Source organism: Manacus candei, unplaced genomic scaffold (genome assembly GCF_025592945.1).
Source record: "Manacus candei isolate 608988 ecotype Guabito, Panama unplaced genomic scaffold, ASM2559294v1 h1tg000188l, whole genome shotgun sequence".
NCBI lineage: Eukaryota > Metazoa > Chordata > Aves > Passeriformes > Pipridae > Manacus > Manacus candei.
In genome coordinates, this window is record NW_026138236.1 from 296025 (window position 1) to 318629 (window position 22605).

Sequence of the window (22605 nt, forward strand, 5' to 3'; positions counted from 1 at the left end):
CCTTCCACTGTTTTTTAACACACTTTTACAGTGTATATTTTTTTTTCTGTGTTTCTGAAGTACATGCAGGACTCGGAGTGTGTAGTTCCCCCAGTTCTCCCTTCAAGTTGACTGGCTCTGTTAACTCCTGCTTCAGAGTCCTAAATGCAACAATCTTTAGCTGGGCTTGATCACTTAATCATAAAATCCTAGAATGGTTTGGGTTGCAAGGGGTCCTAAAGATCATCTAGTTCCAACTCTGAAAAACCTGGAAAGACAGCTCCAATCCAAGGAACTGCAAGGAACTGCAGTAAATTACTGGAAGAAAGGCGTGCTAACAACAGTGTGGAGGTTGTACGTCTCTAACTTGCTTTCTATTATTGCTGCAGGAACCTCAGGCTGAGAATTGCTGCAGGAAAACATCCCAGCGGCCTTTCCCTGACAGATGTTAAGCCCTGGTCCACCCCTTAATGCAGGAATGTGAAAGGCACGACAGAATTAGAAAGCACAGGCAAAGCAATCAGAGTAGTCACGGTTTGATGTCATTTATCTTCGGGCACTAAAAGGATTATCGGGGCAATACCGGAAACTCTGGTGAATATTAAGAGCTCAGGGAGGGCAACCGAGGTCCTGGGCATGGGAAGGGAGGGATCTGTTTGCTTTTTGCAGGAATGTGGTGCAGGGAGATGACTTCCTTCTGCACGAGAGAAGTTGCAAGAGTAGTTAAAAAGAAATAAACAGTTTAAATAGAAATAAACAGTTAAAAGGAAATAAATCAGCACCTGGAGGAGGAAAAAAAATCACTATCACGATCAGTAGGCACCAGGGTTCATCATAATGAAATTATGGCAAATTAAATTAATTTCTGTCTCTCCTAAGCTAAGAGGCTTATGGATAATGAGAGAGAGGGAGGTGAATATAGCTCAGCGCTTGCAAGGCTTTTACAAAGGATCCAAGGGGCTCTTTCATTAGGAAATAAAGTGAAACTTGTAAAATTAAAACTGACTTGGGAATAGTATGGGTGGGAGGAGGAAAACTAACTTGAGAGGTGACTAATGGCAGGGAAGTTGTGAAACTGCTTCCCATGGGGTCCTTCTTGAGGGCTGAGCTGTCAGCAATGACTTGACAGATGAGTCTGGGGTGATACTGAACTGATCTGTAGGTGGTGAGGGGTTAAGAGAGGCTTCTTACAGACTGTTCTGGAGATAATTTAGTTGAAAAACGCAAACCTGAATTTCTGGTAGCAAGTTAATGAGTAACCATCTGCCTGCAGCTGGTCAAATTCTGCAGGGGAGCAAGAATTCTCCTTATCTCAGTAATAACTGCTTCTTTATTTATTATTATTTAATTTTAAGCAGCAATGATAAAGCAGGTGCCTGACAGGTATTGAAAAAACCATGAAAAGTTTTGCTAAGGTTTGCATTTCTGGGATGAAATTTGTGAGACGTGCTATCTGACAAAAAATCTTCTGTTTTAATGCAGAACCACCAAAGAACACAACTGCAAACCTATAGCCACGTTCCTCTCCAGAGATGGTATTTCACCACTGTCAGGTGGATTTGAAATACCTCCTCTTCTTTTCCCACACAACCACAGGCCATCCCCTAAGCTCCTGTAAGAAAAATAGCACCACCTCTCCTAATACTTTCAAGTGACAGGCAAATTGGAAATCCATGATGCTTTTATTTTAGAATATTGTGGGGCTTGAAGCCTGGAAGTAGCAGCCCGTTTTTCTCCTGACTTTTACTCTGCTGGATGATTTACACCTATGCAAAGGGGTTTGCTGACAGATCAGAATTAGAGCTCTTATTTTACCCTGTTGTAAACTATTCCTCAACATGCACAGTTAGGTCTCTAAGTAGAAAGGGTGGGGGGGAAGGCTGTGAGAGTCATTTTGGAGCCTGAACAAGTAGATTGAACCTTTCTTGCTTTGGTGACTGAAACAACATAGTAAATGGACTTTAGGGCTTGATGAAACTTAGTAAAACAACTTAGGCCAGGTTGGATGGGGCCCTGAGGAACCTGATCTAGTGGGTGGCATCCCTGCCCATGGCATGGGGTTGGAACTGGGTGGTCTTTGAGGTTGCTTTCAACCCAAACCATTCTGTGATTTTATAAAATAGACCTTCCTTCCAGCTCATTTTTCTGCTTTGTTTACATCTGCAATAAATACTTAGGGTTGAGAAATGCCCACTGAGTTCATCATGCAGAAGCAGAGCCTGGGAGTCCTCGAGAATGAGGTTTGGGGCTGTCTGTGGGCAGTAAAGGACAGTAATCTAATGCAGCAAAAGTTTCCAGCCTTTAAATAAGTGTTTGTTAATACAACTGTTGAACACATCAGCCTGGATCATCCATTTCTGGAAATATCCTTAGCTCTGAGATGAGACCTCACAGCTGTCTACAGCTTCCTCACGAGGGGAAGAGGAGGGGCAGGCACTGATCTCTTCTCTCTGGTGACCAGTGACAGGACTCAAGGGAATGGCATGAAGATGTTTCAGGGTGGTTTAGGTTGGATATTAGGAAGAGATTCTTCACCGAGAGGATGGTTGGACACTGGAACAGGCCTCTCTGGGCAGTGGGCACAGCCCCAAGCCTGACAGAGCTCAGGAAACATTTGGACAATGCTTCCGAGCACATGGTGTGATTCTTGGGGTTGTCCTGTGCAGGGACAGGAGCTGGACTTGGATGATCCTTGTGGGTCCTTTCCAACTCAGAATATTCTGTGATTCTCTGATTCTGCTGTAGGACCATCCTGGCTGTGTAGGAGACATCCAGAAATGGTGGGTTACTACTGAAGTGTGGACTTCTCTGCATCATCTTTGGAGATGCCCCTCTCCACAGACCACAAAGGACCTCCATTGTCTTTGCTCTAAATTTAAGCACCTTGAGTAGGTGGAGAGAGGGGAGTAGGATCCTCAGGGACTAAGTACCCATTGCTACTCCATGGCTGTCCCTGTGGCCAGTGCATGGAGTTATATTTACATGTATTTAAAGTTTGCTGGGACCTATCAGTTCCCACCGACATCAGTTCCCACAGGCACAAGTCCTTCCTAAAATCCATCTGATGGACAGGAAAGAGATGTCTTGTGGTGTGAACAATTTCCTTATGCATGTGTGATGCACCTTTATGTATTTATGTCTGCAACAACAATGGAATAAATGTAAATGCAGCTATTCAAACTACATCTGCTTAAGCCACAGATCTTGCAGCTCAGTGCTCTGCTCCACATACTATAATTTTTACCTTTTTTGGATAACAAAACTGCAGTGAACATTACAGCAGCTGTTAAAGACACAAGTTGAATCATGCTGAGCTACCTGGCTTAACTCCAGTCAAACCTACTTGACCACTCAGCTCTTAAATGCAAAAAACCTACCCCATTGCTATGCCCTGTGCCAGAGGGGATGTTGGATTTAATGATGTTTAAACCAGTACTGTAAAGAAACCTTTGATTGTACCCAAAAAACTTATTATTGCTCTCCCATTCAGGATCAGATGAAAGTAAAATAAGCTATATCTTGTATTATGAGTGGAAATGCCATTTCCTGCTGGAACTAGAAAACAAAGCTCTTTGGGATTATTGTAAGGATCAGCAGGCACAGTGAGGCAGGGAGAAGTCTTTCCCTTGTTGGTCTTTGCTGTTGCATTTGGGGTCTGATTATCTTTTGCTGACTTGGCCATTCATCAAATGTCTCAAAGAAGCAGCACAAACAGTAGTTGAGCTCCTTCCCTCTGTCCCTGCGGGGAAGGGAAGCAGCCATCGCTGCCTCTGCCTCTTTGCAGTGCTCCCCTTCAAAGTGGATAAATAAATTAGAGATATGGTCATTCAGGGAACCAACTGGGAGCAGCTGGGGATTATGGATTCAGTGATTATGGATTCAGTGATTATGGATTCAGTGATTATGGATTCAGTGGACTGTGCTCCTCTGGTACAGAAAACAGCCACCACAGGCACCTCTTGGGCAGCATTGTGGCTTCTCCTGTATTATTTAGTGCATTGTCTCTGCAATCTCTGTGCATGCAGAAATGCTCAGCAAGAGTTGTTTCTCCTCCTAAGAGACGCCCTTTCAGTTTTTACTGTTAGAGTGCTTGTTTTCAGGCAGGTGAATCTTTTACAACGTTTATATTTTAGGTACTTGGTGACTCCACAGACTGAGTATTAACTTCCTGTTGTGTGGAGAACTCTTTTGAGAGGCAAATTTTATTCATCAAAGACAACCCTTTAATTAACTTTCACACTTCCATAGGGAGAGGAATATAAAGACAGATAATAATACTAATAATACTAATAATAACAACAATAACAACATATCTTGTTACCATTACAAATGAAAATAAAATGCTGCAGGGAGTGGAGTTTCAAGGTTTGTTTTGGTTTTGTTTTGTTTTGTTTTGTTTTTTTAATGAAGATTTTAATAGCATTTAATGTAAATTGAATATAATCATTGTCTCATTCCTGAGCTTATCTCTGAGGCTGAAGATTAAGAAGTTAATTGTGCTGACAACATAGTGGGAAGTGCCAAAATCAAGCACCAGCTTGTTGGTTAAAGTGCCTTTTGAATTAAGAGAGGAAGGCAGAACCTTTATTTTTTTGTACCCCTGCTCCCAGTTATTTTGCAGCTGAGTAAAGTTTGTGCACGGTGTGGATTTATTACATGAGAGCTAACATAAAATTTCCATTAGAGTGCAAATTAATAAGAGTTTATTTAACTTTAGAGATTGGGAAGGATCAGATGCATGAGCCTAACAAGCCATTTTACTTTGGGGATGGGGAATTACTGGTGTATAAATCCCTCAGTTCTTTTTGGGAAGATAATTTAACGAGGTCATCAAAATGACTGGATGTCAGCTCCAGAATCTTGCCTTCCATTAAGAGGAATTAGGTATGGAAATCTCACTTTTGAATCATCTACTGGCTATGGAATTCATGTACTTGGTGGCAAGATTTACTTGATGAAAATATTGGGGATCAGGCTGTGCACTCCTTAATGTAAGCAATGTGACAGGATTCAGTTCTCAGCTCCCTCTCCTGCAGTGACAGTGTGGAGTACCTGTCTGTGCTAGATATGACCTCTTCCATCTCAAATTAAAAGTGATGTAGTTGCTCATCTGGTGCAGTGAGTCCTGGGATCATAAATAAATGAAATGCATTTTGACAAATGATTACAGAAATGGTATCTTAATTTGACTAAGCAGAGATAATAACTAGTCATTGGGTCCAGTTGTGTCTTCATATGGGATTATTTCTCTTTCCCGTACAGTGTCAAAGGAGTCCAGTTTTATTTACTGTGAGGGTGGTGATGCCTCAGAACAGGTTGCCCAGAGAAATGCTCCATCCCTGGAAGTGTTTAAGGCCAGGTTGGATGGGGCTCTGAGCAACCTGGGCTGGTGGGAGGTGTCCCTGCCCATGGTGGGGGATAGGAACAAGATGATCTTTAAGGTCCCTTCCAACCCAGGCCATCCTATGATCCTAATATCCCAGACAGCTTTCCCAACTGAGCTGTTTGCAGAAAAACACTGAAGTGGGAAAAAAACCTGCCAAACTTTGTACTGAGACAGAGAGGTCTCAATGTAATTTTAGTCAGGGTTGTGTTTGGTAAAGACTTTAGGGACTGGCCTTGCTCCTCAAAGGAGGTGCTGAAAGAGTTGACATAAGTGTTGAAAGAGCTGGTGTCCATCAGTACTGGCAGAGAAACAGGAGGGAGCTGAAGAGTCAGGACAGACCATGGGTCTTAAGGACAGAGGGGCCACAGATAGTCTTGACATTTTTTTAAATCAAAGAACTACCATTCACTTCAAATCCCACCAAACCTGAAAAAAAACAAACTAAACCAAACCAAACCACTGACAAATGAGTCTTTTCAGTACAGCTGTGGCTCCTATATGTCCTCTAAAGGAGAAAAAACCCACCATTTTCTCCGGGTCTTTTTCAAGTATTTCTTGAGTTTTTGAAAGAAACCTCATGGAAAACCACCCCTTTGTAACTAAAAAGATGTGAAGTGCTTCTAGGGAAGCTCAGAGGCTGAAAGTGCCCTGTTGATCTTAACAAAGCTTGAGAACTACTGGACTGAGCAAATAAGTACTTTTGGGAATAATTTACGCCCCTTGCCCCTTTTTTTTTTTTGGTCCCAAAGAGCAAGGCCAGCAGTGCGTGCTTACAAGAAATAATGGTGCCAGAATTGAGGGTATAAAGGAGAGGGACAACCATGAAAGTGGACTGGTTTGGCTCCCTGCCTGCCTGCTACAGTACTGTAAAGCAGTCAGGTAAAGTGCTTTCCTGGAGTACTCTGCCATTATCATATAGATGATTGCTGTAAGTAAATTTGTCCTGCTCAAACTCAAAAATCTCTTCTGAGTATGATATTTTCCTGGGCCAGCCATCAGGTAACTCCCCTGTCCCGTCTCTTTTTCCTATAAAACCCTTCTTTTGGCAATTTTATTTGCAATACCAACCATCTGTGATGGCCTCCTTACCTGTCCACCCCCTATTTTCACTTTATCACCCCCACTGACCCTGGAGGTCCACAGCCACTGCCTCTGTGCTGACCACAGGAAGAATATTTTGGGCAGCTCCTTCCCAGTATTTCCTTCTGTCTTCCACTGTCAAGACCCAGGACTCTTGCAGCCCTCCTGTGCCTCCATGTGCTGTGTGTTGTGTTGTCTCAATTGCTCTGCAGGTTGATAAATGTCTCCAAGTGTCTCATTATGCAATTAATTTCAATTGCAATTCCCATCATCTCTTCCCTTCTGCAGGCATGCGACCCAGCAGGAGACTAATAAAACCATCACCACCAGCACCAAAGCCATCAAGCAGCTGTCTGAGATTGTCAGAGGCTCATCCAGGGTATGTGCCAATCCAGGTGATGTTGGGGGAGGGTGATGTGTCTTATGGAAGGAGGAATAATAAAAAAAAGAAGTGGTAGTGTGTGTTTTAAGGCTGTTGAGCTCCATGGTTTGTTATAACTTCCTTTCCTGTGACATGGTAAATGTAGTTTTCACTTATAAAGGACCCAGAGGAAAACAGCTGCAGAAACCAGTTCTTCTCCCAAAACCGCATCGTGTGGAATTGGAAATTGAGAACTCAGCAACAAACCTTGACCAATTCACATTTATCTCAGAGTCTCACTCAGTTTGGGTGAAAATACACAGAAATCACATAAATTTGGCACTGGCTAAAGACTCAGTCGTGCAGTGGGTGCACTGGGGACTGGTGAGTTTGGAATTGTGTTGAAGTGTCTGGAAAAACCAAAGCCATGGAATACATTGTGGATATGACATTCACTCAGGGCTGTGTGCTGGTACAAAGGCAGCTTTGGGGATAGATAAATACAGAGTGTGGCCAGAAAAGAACGGGACTTTGAGTTGCAATTTACCCCACAGAATCCCTCTGTTATATGGACAAACTGGGATGTCCTCAGTAGGTTCAACTCCTGTGAACAGCATTGTCACAGGGTGTGAATGATCCCCATCCCTTGGTCTCCAATGCAAAGATTGGACAAACAGGTTTCTGGCCTTCCTACAAAACCTGTTACACTCCAGATATTCCTGCTGAATTTGACCTGTGGTTTGAATTGTGGGGAAGAACAGAAACATACTGTGGGACCAAACTCCAACTGATGTGAGGGTAGAGGAGTTTGACCCACATAAAAGATGATTCGTCAAATGAAATGACAATAAGGACAATTCTACTTGATTCTGCCTGGCAGTTTTCTGTTATCTTCTTGCTTCCAGCACCCATATGGTTTCTAAGTCAGGAACTTTCCTGAACTGATGTTTTGTTCTCACTCACTTCCTGCCATTTTCCAAAGTCCCGTGTTACTCCAGCTCTGTACTCACTGCCCTTCCACCAAGTAATAACAGTGCTCTAAACACACCACTCGACTCTGTCCCGAGTGGGTTTTACAGCCTGGATTTATGGCACTTGCCAACAGACAGATGAGATAAGGATTTAAAGGTTGAATCACCCCAGGCTACCTTTGTAACATGTGGAGGACCCTGTGCAATCCAACCCACCTGAAAAAATAATGAATGGGTGATGGTCCACTCGAGAGGATGAGGAGGGAAGCCTGGAATGACTGTTTCCATATGTTGACATCAGACTTGTGCAGGCATCAGCCTTAATACCAGGATAGTTTTTAACCAGTTACTTTGATTAGTGATGGACTACAAGGACTATTTTTTTCCTTTTCTTGCATAATTCCATCTGAGCTTGATGAAACAGAAGATGCTGTCTCAGAAATGTGGGCTTTTTTTATGCTCTTTTTGTGCTGATCTCCTGGCTCCATTTTGTGACATAAATTGAGTCAAAAGGGGAATCAGGCAAGGTCACATTAAACCCAATTATAGTGCCACACAAGAATGTCATTATTTGCCCTTGAAGCCCATACAGTGTCCACTGGGGACTCTCAGGAGAATAGTTTTTACTGTCATGGGGAGAAAAATTACTAAATTAAAGGGAAAATATTTAAGAGCTGAAGGAAATAGATATACAAACAATTTTAGCAATATAAGAAATAAACTTACTGCTCTCTATTGCGTTGCATAATAATTTTTTTGCTCCCTGGTCAATTAATTTAACAGATTTTATTTTTTTTTTTAGCTCTTCTTTTCTAACACTGTGCAGTTTAAGTAATTAAACCTACAAATTTTGATATAAAACCTGTAGCCCTCATCCCTTACATAGAATAAATAGTTCTGGTGGGTATTGGCTGCTGGTCAGTAAGTCCCTCTTGGGAATATGGGTAGGACTGCAAACTTTCCTCCCATAAAATTACTCACAGCAGGAAAAGCCTTCCATTAATTTAGAGCTTTCTTAGTCCTTACCAATCCATCTTTCTGTGGATTGCTTTGCATGCACACGCAGACAAAAAAATGTATTTTTTCCCTTTCTTCCTTATTTTCCACCAGCCCTGCACTGCCAACAACGTGCACTGTGGGAGTTTCTCTGACTTCCAATGAAGCTCCAAGTGCTGCTTCCAATGAAGCTCCAAGTGCTGCTGGAGCTATTGGAGTCAGGATGCCCAACTGAGCAAATTGAGAGTATTTCAGGAGCAAAGATGCTGCTTTAAGTGGATCAGTGGGATACAAGGCAGGAGATTGATGTAAAATAGCACATGGCTATTTTAGGGTTTCGTTCCAAAATAACCTCCAAGGATGTAAATAGACAGGCCTGTCAGGAATTCCATTTTTTTTTGGTAGGATGGATGCTGGAGCATGAGATCAGCTCTCCAGGGTGGCAGTTTTATCTTATTTTCCATGTGTAACAAACATAAGGTTTATGGATCTTTATCTATAGAATGGCAATAATGATACTTGCCCTGCTCTAAAAATGGTTTTAAATCTTTAGATGAAGAAGTGTAAGACTGGGATATTCTTCTGTGTGCGGAAATGCTGCCATTAAAAATCAAAGATGTTTATCCCATCCTTTATAAAATGTGCTTTTGTATTCTTAGGCAGTTTTCTGGAACAGCTGAAATGGCTGTAAACTGAACAATTCTGAATTCTGAAATGGCTGTAAACTGAACATTTCTGCTCGGTAACTTTAGCGTAGGTTCAGCTTTGTTTGCTACTTGTATTTTAAGGTGACTTCCCACTTCCTTGTAGTTCATTCCCCTCTGTAAAACCTGGATGCGTGAACTGCACATGTAAAATCTGAGATCCAGGGGGTAGAATAGTTCCAGGAGAATTTCCATCTCCTGACACTGTTTTGGTTTGGTCACTTCATGTGAGAGCAGAGATTTTAACTCATGTTGGATAGTTACATCAGGCTGACTGGGGTCTTCCTTCCAAGAACACTTTTGTTTAAAATACAGATTATAATCTTGCTGGAGCAAGCTCCAAACAGAAAGGTAGTCACATCTGGGCTCCTTGGAAAACGTGAAGACAAATTGGTTTCTGACAATCAGGTGCTAGGCCAGCCAGAAGGAATGTTGTGGCTGATGGACCTCTCAATTCCAGGAAGTCTCCCACTGCCATCAAATGAGGTGATGATCATCCAAATAAAGGATTTTTATTGGAAGATCCCTTGGGTTATTTTCTCCAGTGCTATACTGAATATGAAAGTGGCATTATTTTTAAGTGCTTTGGCCTGAAAGACCAAAGAATCACATGCTCACTTCCTAGAAATAAAGTCTTGTTACATCCTGGCAGCCCCAGTGAAATGTTTTAGGATACTATCTGTACCCACCTTGTTTATTTGATGTCTCCCCCCAGGACAATTTTCCAGGGTTTCAGAGACACTCTACTACTTTATTTATCTCCACAGACCTGCTAACCAACCTTCTCTTCTCCCAAAACAGCAAGAGAGGCTCCAGCTGGACAGGCTGAAGAACCAGCTGTCGGATGCCATCCAGAGATACGGAGCTGTGCAGAAGGTGAGGGTCACTCTTGCTTCCACTCTTCCATCTGTGAGTTTGGGAATGTGTGAAGTGTGAGTGAGTGTGACTCCTGGAAGCCTGGAGCATCTCCACAGGGCTGGTTACATGTGGTTTCCACCCTCTTTTCTTACTTTGTCAGTCAAGAAATCATAGAAAAGGCTTTTAAGGTCATCAAGTCCAACCACCAACCCAGCACCACCTAAACCATGTCTTTAAGGGCCATATCCTCACATTTATTGAATATTTCCAGGGATAGTGTCTCAACCACTTCCCTGGGCAGCCTGTTCCAAAGCTTTACAGCCTTTTCACTTACAAAATGCTTCCTAATATCCAATCTAAACCTCCCATGGCACAACTTGAGAGCATTTCCTCTCATCTTGTTATTTGGGGAAAGAGACCAATTTCCACCTCACTACGAGCTCCTTTCAGGGAGTTGTAGAGTGCAATAAGGTCCCCCCTGAGGGTCCTTTTATCCAAGCAAAACACCCCCCTCTCCCTCAGCTGCTCCTCACCAAACTTGTGCTCCAGAACCCGTCCCCAGCTCCTTCTCTGGCAACACATGTGTTGCCCTTCTCTGGACACGCTCCAACCCCTCAATGTCCTTCTTGTCATGAGGGTCCCAAACCTGAACCCAGGATTGAAGGTGCCTCACCAGTGCCAAGTGCAGGGGGATGTATCATTGCTTTGGAGTATTCACACACATGGGACTGCAGAACAACTCAGCAGTAGCTGAAAAGAAGAAAAAGTGTTTTTTTGCCAACTGTGTGTCTGGTAGGACTTTCAGTGCTTCATCTGGCTTAGCCTTGATGTTATTTTGGTGTGAATTGATTGCACAATGCCCTTTTCACCTTTTCTGCTCCTAGAAAATGTGCAGGCAGCTTTGATAATTTAAATATCCCCCCCCCTCCCTCTTCTGACTCTGCTGTGCTATATGGCTTTGCCAGAAAGTTTCTGAGCACGTCTTGTGGTTTGGATCTGTCACCAAGATCAAGCTGTTTAATAAAACAAACAGAGCCTGAACTCCAGCTCCTTCATTTGCTTCTTGCTCACCCTGTTTACCCTGGGGAGGCTCCACTGATGAGCAGATTTGCTTTGCTTTTAAACACTGTAGTAATGACTTAAATTTAGCATCCTCAAACTGCTCCTCTCCCTGGCAGCAGCAAGTTTGCAGACATATCTGGATTAATCAAAAAACACAACCTGGACAAACTGTGGTTCCTTTCTTATTTCACTTTAGTGAGTTTGATCCGTGGCTGCAGCACATGGGAAGGATATATTACATTTGTACAGGTGTAATGAAATTTGGCTGGCAACATGCACTTAATAATGTATCAATATGCGCTTAATAATGGATCTTTATTTAAAAACTTCTGTGCTGATGGATTTGCCAACAGTTGCTGCCTATGCCTTAAAAATAAACAAATAAACAAAAAGATGTACATAAAATTGCACTTGTGTTGCATAATAGCAATGCATTATCTCTAGTGTTGTGTCACATTTTAAATTATTTCTCTGTCCTATTCAAGAAACTAAGTGTGGGGTCTTTAAATGAAATTATTTTTTCTGTTAAATGAGAAGTTAAATGGAATGATTTGGGTAAAGAGCTCCACCCCCATATACACACACACTTTTTAATGCCTTTTTTTCCCAATGCTCATGAGTGCAATCCATCAGAACTGCACATACAGGTTTGATTTCTTTTATTTTAAAACCTGTCATCAATTCAGAGGTACCAAAATTAACCAGTGCAGTTTGTGAATGCCCTGTTGCGTCAGGAAACCAATCTGAGTGGGAAATTGCTACTTATCCACGTCCTGGCTGTCATTCCTTAAATGCCTGATTCAGTTTTGATAACCTTGTCATCCTGGAAGCTTTGAAGGCTTTTAATGCCTGTAAGACCAAGCTTTTCAATGCTATTATACTCCCTTTCTTTTTTGAAATAGTAGGAGCTTTCTCTATGTCCTTTTCTTTAAAAAGCAGAAGAAATAGCTTTATATGACTCCTTTCCTAAATATTTGGATTGTTTTCTCAGCCATTTTCCCTCTTTTTTTTTTTATTTATATTTCCTTTTCTTTTTAACAGAAAATAGCAGAAAAATCCAAAGCTTTGCTTCCCACTGGGCAGAGAGGCACCAAACAGGTAAGTTCATGTGTCTTTGTGTTTGACAGTAAGTACAGTGCTAAAAAAAAGCTATTTTCTACCACCACTAATGATGCTGAAGAGCTTGGTGCTCCTCCACTGCCTACACTGAAGCCAGCGAGGTGTTTTTCCAACAGGCATGTGTGACGTCTTTGGAGGTGGAGGATACAGGACTCAGGAAAAAAAGACTTATATAAGACCTGTTTAATTATTCCCTGCTTTTCTGTTCTCGTGGGGCTGTTTTTCCATTCTTGATGGGAGTTTTTTCTGCTCTGAAATTTATCAAAAAGCAGTCCTGTATCCTCTTTCACTTGGAAATCACATTCCAAGGACAATTTCATAGCAGAGAATGAGAGGAATTTTTATCAAACCTGTCCCCAGTTTTAAGAAAGATCATGTATTCTACTTTCTTGTCTACTTTACAGTGTGGTTAACTATTATATACATATGCAAATAGAGCCTTTTTATTCTCTTTTTACTCATATTAGGAATTTTTTCAGTGAATAAATACTGTATGGAATCAGAATATATACATATATGTTCTGATTTTTATATCCATATCCATACATACTGTGGTTACTGCATATATGGTGTATATGTTTATTTTCATACATGCAAGGGTATGTATGTATAAAATATAATTAAATACCTTGAGTACCTGTGAACATATGCAAATTTGAAGAATATAAAGATATAAATATAGATGTATAGATATAAATATATGAAGATATATATGTTTAAATATATATGTAAATATATGCATATGTGTGTTCCCTTTCACAAACAGTAATGCAAAATATTATATATATAAAAGGGGTGTGTGTGTGTGTGTGTAAGAAATCACCACAGATTTCCAAGAGAGGTTTGATGTCAGGAGATCAGTTGGCTGCAGTAAGAATCCAACAGGCATTAGGTTGCTCTCTCAAATCCTACATGTTAAAAATTTGTAGTATTTGCAACTGATCTCATGCCAGTAAAAAGCAGAGATCTCTGCCTAATTTCAGTGATTATTTCTGATATTCTTGATACTCTTTTAAAGCACAATCAGCAGATTTTCTGCTTTCCTGATGGATTTTCATTCTTTACCTTGCTGTGCCACCTGGTTTTCTATAATCTCGTTAATGTATGTAAGAAATAGTTGTACTTTGTAACATTGATGCATCTCTGTAAAGAAGGGTGGAATGATGCCACCAAAGATCCCGACATTAAGGCAAGTCAATGGACTAAAACTTTAATATTAATTACATTTCAAGCAATTACAATTCTGCCTTGGACCAAAACTTTAATATTAACTAGATTTCGGGCAATTACAATTCTGCCTTGGACCAAAACTTTAATATTAACGACACTTCAAGCAATTACATTTCTGCCTTGGAGCTTATTGTTGTGTAGTTGGTTTTAGGTGTCAGTGAAATGAAACTCAGGCCCCAAAGGACTGATGAATTCCTTTATCCTGGTTGGGAGTTCCCACCACCCCCTTTGGAGTGATTGTGCACAGATGTCACTATTCAGCTGCGAGTTTATAAAAATTACCCAGCTTATTTTTGCCCATCAGCTGCTGATCTGTGATGACCATGGTCACAAACATCATGTCCTTTAACTGTGGTCCAATCCAACGCACAGCAAATATTTATTGGGTTTTATGGTTGAGCTCAGAGATAAGGAGGGTCATTTTGTGCAAATTAGCTGTGATTTGTTTTCATGCTTTATTGCATCATTTCTTGGGCTTTTAACTAACTTTGTTAGACTGTTATTGGTGGAGTGGATTGCAGAGGAGGGAACAGCTCTGATCTTGCCTGGACTACCATGTGGTTTCATGGCCATGGCTATTCCATAGGATTTGGGACACTGCTGGCTATTAACAAGTGTAAATAGGATGAAAAGTGCTAATTAGTGCACCTGGAGCAAACCTGGATGAAATCAACTTTTTTGGTGTATTGATGATGGTTGATGACTCCAAAACTAACCTTCTCTGGAAGCAAATGGAGTTTTAATAGAGGGAAAAAATAGGATGTAAGACAAAAATGCTCAAATCTTGAGGCAAGTGATGGTGTGGTTGGAAGAAAAGGGAGGCTGGAGGAAGAAGAGGACAGACAAACCCCTTGCATTAAAACAGGTAAGAATACAACCACTAGGGGACTGTAGCAGTGCCAATCTGCTGTGGGACAGGAGCATCAGCAGAGATGGGGTTGGATCAACTGCAGGTTGTTTCTTCTTGTGGCTGTTACTTGCTGGGGGTTTCAGTGGATTGTGGAAAAGGAGGTTATATTTTGCCCTTGGTGAGATGGTTCTGACTCAGAAATAGGCTGGATCACACTCAAGAGCACAAACTTTCCATGCAGTGACACTTGCTTGGGCTGGGGACAAAGGAGTCTTCATGCAAACTGCTTGAAAAGGATGAAAATTCAGTCACATCTGCTTCAACTTCCCTATACTTTTGCAGCTTCACATCTTCTCTTTTTCCTCCTTCAAGCACAAAAAGGGGAGAAATTAAAAGTACAAAACCTGCTGAAGGCAACACAGTGGTTGGTTTTTACTTATTATTTTCTCAGCTGCAGTTTGGTCAGGACGTGCAGAATTATAGTTCCCACAGGAACTGGAGCCTGACCACTATGTGTATGTATTAGGGCAGTAATGCAAAATTCTACATATGTTCAGGAGACCTGATTTATGAGTCCTGTGAAACCACAGAGTGACTCGGTGCAGACCCAGTCTTGATTCAAACACTGTTTGCCTGCAGGGCTTTCTTCTATTTTATTTATGCTTTAATTTATTACAGCAAGTTATAAGAGGCCTGAAGAATGCTTGTTTTTCTAGATGCATGTCCCTGTAGTTCCCCTCTTCCATTGGTGAGTAGGAAAGATAAGATGTTTGGTAACATAAACCCTAATAATTTCCGTTTAGGGAGCAATTGATTCCCTAGACCCACATAACAGGTAAAAATTGCCAAGTGAGGCTTTGGGAGAATTAGTTTCCTGCCCATTGTGGTTTGCTGTAAGTACTCTTTAATTGAGTTTATTTGTTTATAAAAGCAAAATAAAAGCATTGATCCAAAATTCCTTGAAGCCTGAAGTTATATAAATTCTTAATCAAATATGTGTTTGTAGGAATGTGCTTGTTTATAGACAAATCAATGTAGTTCTGTGGGTGCATATATTGAAAGACACAATTTTTTACTACACTAAATGATCATTGTTGAACGTGCCTTGTGGCAACTATTAAAAGTAAAAAAAGTCCCTTCCCTTGAATCTGTGAAAGTAATTTTAAATATTCACCCACTGGCCAAAATGAGACCTCAGAAGGCTCATTAAGAGAGTGCCCAGGGGAATCCTGGAAAGGAGTTTTCAATTTAGGGGAATTGCTGGTGCAGTAAACAGAGACAGTGTTTGGTGATATGGTCACCTCTGCTTTCTGACTGTGTGTGGAGCAGATGGGCTTCAAATCCCACTTCTTCTCCTGAACACACCATGGTGAAAACCAATTGTTCCTCCTTCCAGGCAGAGCCCACTGTAGGAGAGGGAATATTTCAGGTGTCCCCTGGAGCCTGGGATGGTGTGGTCAGGGCTAGGAGAGGCTGGACAGCTGAGCAGACATAGGTGAAATCCATCCCACAGTGCAACAATTGGATAGAATATAATATGATATTGCTTTAATAGCACAGAATAGATTATCCGTAATATTAAAATAATAAATGATAGCCTGAGGAAAACCCACAACAGCAAATAATGTCTCTGAGCACAGGAGATGAAAAGGATCCTTCTTTTTAATTCTTATTTTAATTCTTTATAATTATTGTGCATCCAACATCATCTGCTTCCGAAAGAAAGAACCTGTTACGTGCCCATGGTTGAATAAATTCTAGTTCCAGATTTTAAACCCGGGAGCAGACAAGGCTGAGAAGCTGAAGGCTCCCCAGGATTCATCTCTGGTAGTTCCTGGCAGGGATGGCTAAGTTTCTTCATCCTTTAAGGCATCTGTGATGTGTCTTTGGGCCACCTCCATCCTTCCTGGATCCTCACTGACCACACTGAGCCGTCTTAGTCATCCGAGCAACCTGGTCTACTGGAAGGTGTCCCTGCCCATGGCAAGGGGTTGGAAATGATCTTTGAGGTCCCTTCCAATCCAAACCATTCTGTGATTCCATGAAATTCTATCTTCTCAGCTAATGAGGAGCAAAGTGGTCTTTCTCACCATGTAGACTTTGTGGGTGGTTCCCCCAAGGGAGTGGGAGAAGGGGAAGCACAGGCTCTGTTTGAGCTGGGGAATGAGTTTTAAAATAAAAACCACATAAAAAATCTGAGCAGATTTTTTTTTTTTTTTCCTGAAGGAAACTTTTCCTGGCAATATTTAGAAATTAAAATTACAGTAATTGTCATAGTTTAATGGCATCCCTCTTCATTTCCTGCTGCTCATGGGGAGAGGGAAGGATAATTACTGCTGTGGAACATGGCAGTTGCCATAAAGATGCCTTTGTTTCCTATTCCATAAGCCTATTTGACCCATCTCTCAGAGGTCACTAAATTATGTTTCTTAGGAGCACAAAGATGGGTAATAAACCTCTATTTGCATATACGAGCTTTTTTTCTCCTGACTGCATCAATTTATTCTTGCTTTAAGTGGACTTCCTTCTCGCAGGAAGCATCATTTCTCTCTTCCTTCCTGTGTTTATGAAGTTGTTCTTTTTTGTGTGATTAGAGTAAAATTCTCATTTTGGGGGCAGCAAGATCCAATCCTTGTGCCTTTATGGGAGAATAATTTTTTGGCAATAATATCTGCATAAACTGCACATATGTATGTGTGTGTGGAATGATTGTAGTTATTTGGGCTTCTATTTTTACCAGGTCCTTAAGATGGTAGAAGCTGTATAAGCACAGCTACTACATTGTGCCACCCTGAGGATCTCACAGGCTCAGCAAACACCACCAGGCTATTTTGAGTAATTAACTATGAGTTTGTGATGCAGTAGGTTCTCCTCATGCTGGAAGTCCAAAGATATTTGAAACTGTCTTCAAAATTTGCAGGAGGTTGTGCTCTGTATTTTCCTGAAATGCAAAATTTAATTTCTCACAATCAAAATACAACTTTTGCCTCGACAAATGGAGCTTTTTATTTACACATTTATCTTATTGACTCCAACATCTTATCTTAGAGCTCATCCCAGTTCTAAATGCTCCAGACTGGCTGCTCTATCTCAGGAAATCAAGCCTTGGCTTTGGTGATAATTTATCTTGCATGTGTGGTAGTAATTGCTGTGTCTTCTCAAGGTCGTTTAGGATGCAGCTCCTCCTGTAAAAAGTGTTATTTCAATAATGTCAACTTTGTTTTAAATGACTGTGCATCCATTAAAAGCCATATTGTAATCAGCCCACTCCCCTGTTCCCAGGGCTGTCAATAGCGAGCATTTAAATCACACAGTTATTTTTTTCTTGACTTTACTGAAGTGTGGGCTTTTGTTTGGTTTTTGATTTTTAATTTTTATTTTTTTTTAAGACAGTCATTTAAAGCAATTTTCTTAAGAAAACTTAAATATTTTCTTTTTCTGCCTGTTTGGTGGTAGAGAAACAGATTCTAATAAAGGGATTTCTTAAGTGGATGGAAATAGACTCACACCTAATTTTTTTATTTGTTCCTTATATTTTCAAGGGAGTTGGAATCTATTCTGAATGTCCCAAAGTACTGTTCTTGCACTGCTTTCAAATGTGTCTGAGAAGGGAAGGTCTTTTCTCCTCAGCATGCCCACGATCTTGAAAAAAAATTCCGGTGGGCTTTGTAGGCACAGAACTTCACTAACTAACCATTAAACTCCCTTTTCGTCAGGGACGCAGCATTTTGCAACTGTAAAAGATAAAATAAAGAATCCTCCATCCTTGAGGGTGATAAAACCTGCACTGCAGACCTTGGCAAAACGCCAGTATTCCTGGTGCTGCTGGTGCACAGGTTTGATGGAGTGCTCAGGGCTTCAGTGTTGCATGTAAGAAACACCTCAAATCCTATTATATCTTTAAAGGACATAATTAGCAAAGGCTAGAGGTGTGAGCTTCCAAAAACATTCCAGTCTCCTCATTCTGCAAAAGAAGAAAAGACCAAATCTATATAAAGGTTTGAGGGGAATTCCTAAATTGCCCAAACAACTTGATCTTTGTGGATTTTCCTCAGCAATCCCCAGTCACAGGATCAGCCCACTTTTCTTACCTGTGTCTGCTGATGAAACCAGAAACTGCAGCTGCCTCTACTAGCACTCAAGCAGAGGACTTGCTGTTCATTCCCTGGGTTTTGGGTTAGTTAAGTTGTTGGTTTTTTGGGGGTTTTTTTGGGTTTTTTTTAGTTCGGTTGTTTCCCTGTGGGTTGTTTTTTTTTAATTGGTTTTTCCTTTCATTTGAGTGAGAAAGGACAGAGGTTTTTGTGTGGGCAGAGGATGAAGGCGAGGGAAGGGTTTCTTTTGTCTGGAGCCTCCTCCACAGCAGCTCTGAAGCCTCTCTGCTCTACCCCAGCTCTGAGTCACTGCCGGAGCCCTCACACAATCCAAAGGGTTGTTTTGTCTGGAATGAGACAGTCCGACCACCCAGCCCTGCCACCACTTGCTTTTGTACTCCCACATCCTGGGAGACGCTTCCTCTCACCCTGAGGGGGTGTGTGTGTGTGGGAAATGGTGTCACCGGGGTCGTGTGGAGGCGTTTGGGGCCACGGGATCAAACAGTGCCCTGAACACTCTGTGCTAACGGGAGCGAGCACCTTCACGGAGAGCACATCCTGACTGTGCCCAGGGGCTGGGACAGACAGCTCAGCTGGTGCCCACATTGTTGTTCTTCCAGAGCTGGAGGCAGCAAATACTTTTCCCCACTGCTTGCAGTGTCTGCCTAGGTAGTTGCTGTGCTCCTGTCTCGTGGAATCATAGGATGGTTTGCTTTGGAAGGGGCCTCAAAAATCATCCAGTTCCAACCCCCTGCCATGGGCAGGGACACCTTCCAATAGACCAGGTTGCTTAGAGCCCCATCTAGCCTGGTCTTGGATGTTTCCAGGGATGGGGCATCCACAGCTTCTCTGTTCCAAGGCCTCACCACCCTCACAGGGAGAATTCTTTCCAAATATCTCACCTAAATCTACCCTCCTTCAGCTTAAAGCCATTCCTCCTTGTCCTATCCCTCCATGCCCTTGCAAAAATCCCTTGCAAAAAACAGCCTTCCTGTAGGCCCCCTTTAGGTACTGCCAGCTGCTAAATTTAAAGGATATTGAAAATACACATGCCTTCATGCCAAATCAGGGTCATTCTTGGAGGGGATCTCTGCACCTGTAAGGATGGGAAATGGATTTTTCGCCTGTTGCATGAGACCCAGACTTTGTCTCAATGAGTTCAGAATCCTCTTATCTCCTGAGTGCTGCTTTTTACACAGTGAGTGTGGGCAGTTCATGCTTCCAGTCAGCACTGCTGGCACAGATTTGTATGGGTATAAATGTATCTCTGTAGATATCTACAGTTCCATCAATATAAATAAATAAAAATAAACCCCAAAATTAAATATAAATACAGTGAGAGTTGTGGCCAGTTGGATGGACACTCACCTTGCTGGGAAAGCTTTGTCCTTGGATGCAGCTTTTCTGGGCAGTGATCGTCACCTCTGGCAGCACTGTCAGAACTGTGCTGACAGCAGTGTAAGAGGAGAGCAAACACAGGCCAAGATCCCAGAGCTGATGAAATGTAGGCTGGGTCTGCAGGACGTGTGTGGCTGTGATGGCAGTACTGTAATTACAAAAAGTGAATAAAAAGCTTGAATTTTTGTTCACTCTCTGGGCTTGTCTCCTCTGTATATTCCTTTTTTTTTCCAGAAGCATAATGATGTAGTGAGTGTTTCTGCCCACTGCAACTGGAAGTGGTTTGTGCTGATTGTGAGGGGGATGTTTATAGGACCCCTTCCACCTCCCCTCCTTCAACCCCACCTTCCAGGAGCTGCATTGCAAGAGTCCAAGTTGACTTTTACCCTGGCAAAGATCATGCAGCAACTGGAGTAACAAATGTGAAACCTTCCTGAGTGTGTCACCTTGCTCCAAAGTGAATGCAGTGTTATTTAATACATTTAAACCCCTCCTGTGGAGATGGATTATTGAAAGGAAGGAAATTCTATTCTTCTAAACCCACTTTGATGGCTGCATTTATCACATGATTAAATGGGGACAGCAGTGGTATTTTCCCATGAAAAAAATGTGTTTGGAAATATGTTAACCCTTCCTTCATCAGAGTGGAGACAAAAAGTAATATTTACTGAACTTTCTAAGGCCCATCTTATTTGTTTTCAGGGTTTAAATAACCAATGTTATATTCACCATAAAATTTAAAGGCATTTAACCCCTTTCACTCCTGTGTGGAAGGGAGTGCTGTTACCTCCCCTACCCTGTATATCAACTGTGAAATCATCGGATCATAGAGTCATGGAATGGTTTGAGTTGGAAGGGACCTTAAAAGTCATCTCGTTCCACCCCCCTGACATGGGGTGGAACTATCCCACGTTGCTCCAAGCCCCGTCCAACCTGGCCTTGGACACTTCCAGGGATGGGTCATCCACAGCTTCTCTGGGCAACCTGTGCCAGTCCCTCACCACCCTCACAGTAATGTTTTTTCCCCTAATTTAAACCTACTCTCTTTCAGTTTGAAGCCATTCCTCCTTGTTCTGTCATTCCATGCTCTTTTAAAAAATTGTCTCTCTCAATCTTTCTTGTCGCCTCCCCTCAGGTACTGAAAGGCTTCAATCAGATCACCCCAAAGCTCTCTCTTTTCCAGGCTGAACAATCCCAATTCTCTCAGCCTTTCCTCATAGGAGAGGTGCTTCACCCCTCTAACCAACCTGGTGGCCTCCTCTGGAGGAGCTTCAGTGCCATGTGATGCTCCAGGTATTGCACAGACCAGCCCCCAAATTGACCTGGCACAATAAGGCAGACTTGCCATCTCAGACTCTTTCAGTTGGTCACAATTATTCCTGATTTAATGAAAACACAAGGAAACAGAGCATCACACTTTGAATTTTGATTGTTTATTCTGTTCCTTAGTTCTGGAGCCCAGCTGGAAACCGTAATTGGAGTTTGTGTTATTTTTGCCAAATTAAACTTCCACTGATGTTTTGGTTTGTTATAGAGTTTTACCTTCACTTTTAATGGTAACCCAGGATTCTGAAATACCTTTGGAGTCAAATCATAAAGCTGGACGTATATCAGAGGGGTAATTTATATATATTTTCTTTATGAAGTACAGCAGGATCTGTAAGATAAGGCATGTGCTGCAGATAACGTTTCAAGTAGTTATTTTTGAGCTGATAGCAAGAGTCTGGGTGATAAATAAAATAAATGTGTTCACCTAAACACAAGCAGAGCTCTTCCATTGTAACTCTCACAAACTTGCCAATTTGAGAAGGTGCCTGTGTAGCAAGTAACTCCCTTAATTTTAAGAGACTTTTTCATCTGATTGTCCCCGGTCTGAAATGAGATGGTGGTTCACAGCATACACCATGGACAAACCCTGATGAAAACTCCCAGGATATGCTTTCTTAGATGAGAATGGAATAGAGTTGGACTTGCTGATCCTTATGGATCCTCTCTAATTTGAGTTATTCTATGATTTCTATGAAAGAAAACACTGAGCCACGGGTGTTGTTCATCACTGTTACTGTCAGGAGCAAATCCAAATTGTGGGGCTGGTACCTGCCTAGCATCCCCCTTGTCTCTGTTCATCCCTGTAAATGCTGATGAATCCTGGGGGAAAGGATGCAGCCAAGCCTTCACAGATATTCTCCTCTTGTGGATGTTCACATGGGCAATTTGTCATTTCAGCAGTGAGATGACAGGATGCATCTCACTGTTTCCCCTCCAGCAAAGCACAGCAAAGCTTTGCACTGTTCCCTTCATTAATCCTCTTTAATTAGAGCCATATTACCATGTGATGCCCTGGGATCAGCATTAGGCAGTTGGTCACTCCACTGAGCCTTGAATCAAATGGGTTTGGTGCAAGAGGATTTTGTCCCTGCTCTCTAAATCAGTTAAGGCCTCAATCTCATCTTTTGGTGCTCCACTTCGGTACTTTTCTTCTCCAGATGCTGGAAGGGAGCTGCGAATGGTAGAGCAAGG

At 41.9% G+C, this 22605-nt stretch overlaps 1 protein-coding gene across 1 annotated transcript in view; it reads left to right on the top strand.

Moving 5' to 3' along the window:
* TSNARE1 (t-SNARE domain containing 1) overlaps nt 1-22605 on the top strand; it is a gene marked incomplete at its 3' end in the record, with an annotated part of 298862 nt that overhangs the window by 206956 nt on the left and 69301 nt on the right. The window contains exons 7-9 of the mRNA XM_051774128.1: nt 6734-6824; nt 10279-10353; nt 12439-12495. Of these exons, the coding sequence (XP_051630088.1) occupies nt 6734-6824; nt 10279-10353; nt 12439-12495 (223 nt within the window). The remainder of the gene's footprint in view (nt 1-6733; nt 6825-10278; nt 10354-12438; nt 12496-22605) is intronic.